Source organism: Varanus komodoensis, unplaced genomic scaffold, assembly GCF_004798865.1.
Source record: "Varanus komodoensis strain SLA01 unplaced genomic scaffold, ASM479886v1 scaffold84, whole genome shotgun sequence".
Classification (NCBI taxonomy): Eukaryota; Metazoa; Chordata; class Lepidosauria; order Squamata; family Varanidae; genus Varanus; species Varanus komodoensis.
The window spans coordinates 2,235,017-2,239,940 of NW_025336531.1; the positions used below are offsets into that span (position 1 = coordinate 2,235,017).

At 49.8% G+C, this 4,924-nt stretch overlaps 1 protein-coding gene across 1 annotated transcript; it reads left to right on the plus strand.

Annotated features, from left to right (window-relative positions):
• The first annotated feature begins 1,303 nt into the window (after positions 1-1,303).
• On the plus strand, positions 1,304-4,440 carry CBX8 (chromobox 8). Its single transcript, XM_044456456.1, has 5 exons — positions 1,304-1,570; positions 2,142-2,185; positions 2,420-2,485; positions 2,622-2,688; positions 2,915-4,440. Exons 1-5 carry the CDS (start codon positions 1,502-1,504, stop codon positions 3,761-3,763), a joined length of 1,095 nt encoding a protein of 364 aa, XP_044312391.1. The 5' UTR covers positions 1,304-1,501; the 3' UTR covers positions 3,764-4,440.
• The last annotated feature ends 484 nt before the right edge of the window (positions 4,441-4,924 follow it).

Genomic DNA, 4,924 nt, shown 5'->3' on the forward strand with positions numbered 1-4,924 from the left:
TGCCTTTCAACTTTCCTGCACGGAACTCCAGATGAAGGCGGATTCCTTCGCTAGTCGAGGAGCGCAGGAGCGCCCGGGTTCAGCGGGGCGCGCAAGGGAGCAGAGACTGGGATGCGGCGCTTGGACGCTTGCGCAAGTCCACGGCTGCCGTGAGCGGCCCGGCTGCGCCCATTCGGGATGGGCGGGGGAGAATCCAGTTCGAGGAGGATCTCTTTTCCTCCGGTGCCACCGAGAAGAAGGACAGCCCGTGTTGCTGATTCGACTTTTCCAGCCCAGTGTGTGTGTCTGTGTGTGTGTGCGCGCGCGCGCGCGCGCGCGCGCGTGTTTTTTGAAAATATTTTCTCTGCACAAACGTCGCTGTTGCTCTTCAGGAAATGCGGAGTCTGCTTTTGCTGGGTGCATGAAGCCCGCGCGCTGGAGAGAAGGGGGGGCAATTGTGGTCCCGCCCCCTGCCGCTATTAAAATGCACTTTATGCGGTGGGAGAAAGAAAACGGGAATGTGTGGACAACAGGGATGTGTGGTGAGGTGCGGTGGCTTTTTGACAATCCAGGCGAGCTTCCCGCAAGATCGCCCGTGCCTGAGAATCGACACAAGAGTCGGTTTTCCAAACCTTTCAACAATCCCAACCCATCATTTGTATATGCCCCGGAAAACTTGCTACGGTATTCCCATTCTTTCGGTATGGGTGCCTTCCCTCCCGAATCGCTTACTGTTCCGACCCCCACCGCGTCACAGGGGACCGTGGGGGGGGGGGGTTCTTTACAGGTCGAGGGAGAAGGAACGTTGTTTTTCTGGCTGGAATACGAAAGCCGGTCTAAACAAAACAGAAACCAAAAATACCCGTTTCGTATCTTCGGATTCTGTAAATGCCATTGACTGAATCCCCCACCACCACGGCTGGGGAGGGTACCGAGGGACTAGTGGATTGGAGAGCTGCAGCAGAGAGCAAGGCTGCGGGCGCGCGCGCGCAAATGTACACACACACACACACACTCACACACACGCACGCACGCACATACGAAGGAGGAAGGGGAAGGGAGGGGTGACTGGAGAGCGTTGGCTGGATTTGCACCCCTCCCCCTCCTCCGCAGCCAGACAGCTGAAGGCGCCCCCCCGCGCGCGCCCCCCCGCGATCGCCCCGGCAGGCCCCCTCCCCGCCAGCGCCCCCTCCCCGGGATGCGGCCTCCCCGCCCCCCTCGGCCTGCCTGCTCCCCTGGCCCCGCCCCTTTGTGATTGAAACGCGGATCACGTCGCAGGAGGCGGGTGCAGGGGAAGAGCCGGGCCCAGCCAGCGCCAGGCGCTTCGGCAGCAGCGGCCTCTCTCCGCTCCCTGCTCCTCCAGGCAGGCAGGCACGCAGGCTGGCTCGGCCAGCAACAAGTGCGGAGGCAGGCGAGGCGAGGCGAGGGCTGACGTCAGCGAGCGGAGTATTATGGTCTGGGCTGCGCTGGCTGCCGCCGCTGCCGCCGCCGCCGCTTTTCTACTGCCAGCGGCCGAGTAAACATGGAGCTCTCCGCCGTGGGAGAGAGGGTGTTCGCGGCCGAGGCCTTGCTCAAGAGACGCATCCGCAAAGTAGGTGCCCTCCGTGCTGCTGGCAGCGCAGCCTCGGCTTTGTGCGCGCGGCCCCCGAGCCGCCAGGCCCGCGCGAGGCCGCAGAGACGCAGACGAGCGGCGCTTCGCTTCGCTTCTGCTCCTGTTCGGCTCCCTCCTTTCTGCAGCAGCAGCAGCAGCACTTCGGAGCCTGCCTGCCTGCCTGCCTGCCGCTCCCCCTTTCTGCTTGCGCTGTGCAGATTGCCACCATCTAAAGCGTCGCCGTCGTCTTGAAATGCATGCACGTTTGGATTGCATATACATTTTGCTGCACGCATTGCTGCATGCATATTTTATCACGTTTTGCAGCACGCCCCCTTTTTCATGGATGGGATTTCTCTCTCTTCCGCCCTTGCAGCTTGCATGTGCATTTTTGTGGCACGCGTTTGGCCACTTGCATTTTTTTTTGACGCATGCCTTTGGGTTTTATTATGAGCATGTTTTAGCAGGCAAATAGGTGTTTTATTGCATTTTTTTTAAAAAACATCTTTCATCTCGCCCTCATTCCTTATGAAATGCATGCTAATTTGTCTTCTCTTCTTGACATCTGCAGGGACGTATGGAGTATCTTGTGAAATGGAAGGGCTGGTCTCAGAAGTAAGTAACTGTCAGTGCAGTCCTTGCAGCCTACTCTATTTAGATGATAGTGGACTTGCTTTGTTTTGCAGTAAAACTGGGTATGGTGCTTTGGTGAATAGAAGACTGGAGGAGATGAACTTTTAAGATATCTTGCAGCTTTTGGAACATAAGAAAATGGATTGCTTTTTGAAAAAAAAACATTTAGTTCTTCTCAATTTTGTTTGCTTTTACTTCCTTCTTATTTTGCTATAGGTATAGTACCTGGGAACCTGAAGAAAATATTCTGGATGCCCGCCTGCTTGCAGCTTTTGAAGAAAGGTATGCTATTGTGGGGGAACATACCCATCTTAATTATTACAGCCCTATTACTCTGGTTTGGAGCATTATTCAGCTAATGCTCTCTTCTTCTAAAGTGTGTTAATGTTTGTTTTTCTTTCTTAAAAACCTATTTTAGGGAAAGAGAAATGGAACTTTATGGTCCTAAGAAACGAGGTCCCAAACCCAAAACCTTCCTATTAAAGGTAAGGGAAGAAGAGAGAGAGAGGCATACTTTTTGTGCAACTGTTATTGTTACATGCAACAAAACCAGTTCTTTTTTAAGATGGCATGATCAAAGATGAGTGCTGCTTTGAGTGTGTACTGCGTATGTATGTGGAAGAGAGAAACCCCAGCTTTGCCTTAGAAATTACATTGATGAAACTTGTGGCAAGCTATTAAATCAATCTAGTTCCTTTGTGTGTTTTGCAGGCTCAGGCAAAAGCCAAAGCCAAAACCTATGAATTCCGTAGTGACTCTGCTAGGGGAATCCGGGTTCCTTACCCTGGAAGATCCCCCCAAGAGCTGGGCTCTACTTCACGTGCTAGAGAAGGACTGAGACAAATGCCACTGCCCCCTCAAAGCAGCTCTACCACTGCTAGCACCAACAGCTCCAGAGTGGAGACGATCCAGGAGAACAGGGTTGGGGCTGAGGAAGACCGATCTGACGGAGCCTTTAAAAAGCGAGGCCCAAAGCCTAGGAAGGAGCTCTACAAAGACCTGCCTGAAAATGCTGATGTTGCCTCCAAGCGGAAATCGGTGGAACCAGGGGACAAGGTGGTGGTGGATTACCTAAAAGCCAGAAAATTGGAAGAGGCAGCTAACCCAGGTGCAGCCAAGTTCAGTTCAGGACATAGTGTGATCCAGTTAGCCCGGAGGCGGGAGCCTGAGTTACCCAGTGCTGTTTCCAGCGCCAGAGCAGAAACTGGCCTTAAGCTAGGTGCACCTGAGACTTATCCTCCCAGGCTAACCAAGCACAGGGCAGATTTCCTAGATCCAAAAGGGCAAAGCGGCTTGGACTTGGGTGCCCCTAAGATCTTGCACAGCTCTACAAACCAAGGCAGCTTATATCGAGAAGGTCTAGGAACCCAGGCTGGCAGGCCTTCCCTCATTGCTCGCATCCCTGTCTCTAGGATCCTTGGTGACCCAGAGGAAGAAGCTTGGAGCCCATCCCTCAACAACCTGGAGAAAGTAGTAGTGACTGATGTGACATCAAATTTCTTGACCGTCACCATTAAGGAGAGCAGCACAGACCAAGGGTTCTTTAAAGAGAAGCGATGAATTTTCTAGGAAAATAAGGAGGCATCCAGTGGGTTTGGGCAGAGGTCAGCAGGCTTTGGGTTTTCTTTTCTTTTCTTGGACAGTATTGAAAAAAATCTGTCCTTAATTCATTCTTTTATTCCCTCCCCCCTCACCACCAATTTAAGTTTTGGTTGGAAAGATTATCTCTAGAGTTATATTTTCTATTAGATGTAAATATGTTATTTAAAGAAAATACATATATATATCTATATACATATATATATATATCTCAACTCTTACTTTTTTAATTTAAGGCTTTTGGACAAGAACAGTAAAACAGAAAACTGAAGTATCTCTTGCTTCAACTGCAAGAGCAGGTGTAGATAGTGAATGACCTTATTAGCTAATTATGACATCTTGATTTTTTTTTCTTTTCAATGGTTTCACCTCCCTTCCCCCAAAGATGATGTCGAGGGCAAATAGGGGATATTATATTCATCTGGGGACAAAAAGGTCTCCAGTTTTTTGATTGTTATATGATAAGGTGTTGCTTTGTACAATCAAGTGGGCTGTATACACAACTGTTCTAGCTGGACAGCTGAAGTAAGCACTTGACTTTACAGTATTGTCTTGCTTTTGTTTTGCTCCAATTTGAAAAAAAAAGTTGTTGGTTTAACAAGTGTCCATTAAAAACAGTTGACAGATGTTTTAGCAAAGAAGTATTAACTTGAATGACATTTTCTTGCAAGGAAAAAGGGGATATGTATGTTTTAAGATTCCGAAGAGGTGTAGCTGCCGTCATGCACTTTAATAGGACTGTCATAGGGAGAAGAGGGGTGGGGGAAGAGGGACGGAGCTGATAGTTTAGTTTAACTTCCTCTCATTTTTTCTTTCTTTAGTCCTTCCCTGCTCACTCCATAAAGAAAATCTGTTTACATTCCTTACATACCAGAAAACTTGGGGAGGAGAGTATTTCACTGCTCATATTTTAGGTGCTCCTGCTGTTATATTGAAAGTGATTCCCCTCCCCCTCCCAAAACGATTGCAGTTCTTTTTCAGGTTCTTGGATGAGTCTTAAAGTGTTGGACACATCTGTTGTATCCCCCTCACAAATTTACAGATGCAGGGGGAAAGCTCCCTTTTTAAAGCTGTTGGGGCAAGACCAGGTTTGAAGTGGGCTGCTTGTTATGCCTAGTTTTC

Bases quoted from the DNA above. Each gene is read 5' to 3' on its own strand.
- CBX8 (XM_044456456.1), top strand. From the start codon at position 1,502: ATGGAGCTCTCCGCCGTGGGAGAGAGGGTGTTCGCGGCCGAGGCCTTG. The intron at 1,571-2,141 runs GTAGGTGCCCTC...TGACATCTGCAG, and splicing joins TCAAGAGACGCATCCGCAAA to GGACGTATGGAGTATCTTGT. The intron at 2,486-2,621 runs GTATGCTATTGT...AACCTATTTTAG, and splicing joins CTTGCAGCTTTTGAAGAAAG to GGAAAGAGAAATGGAACTTT.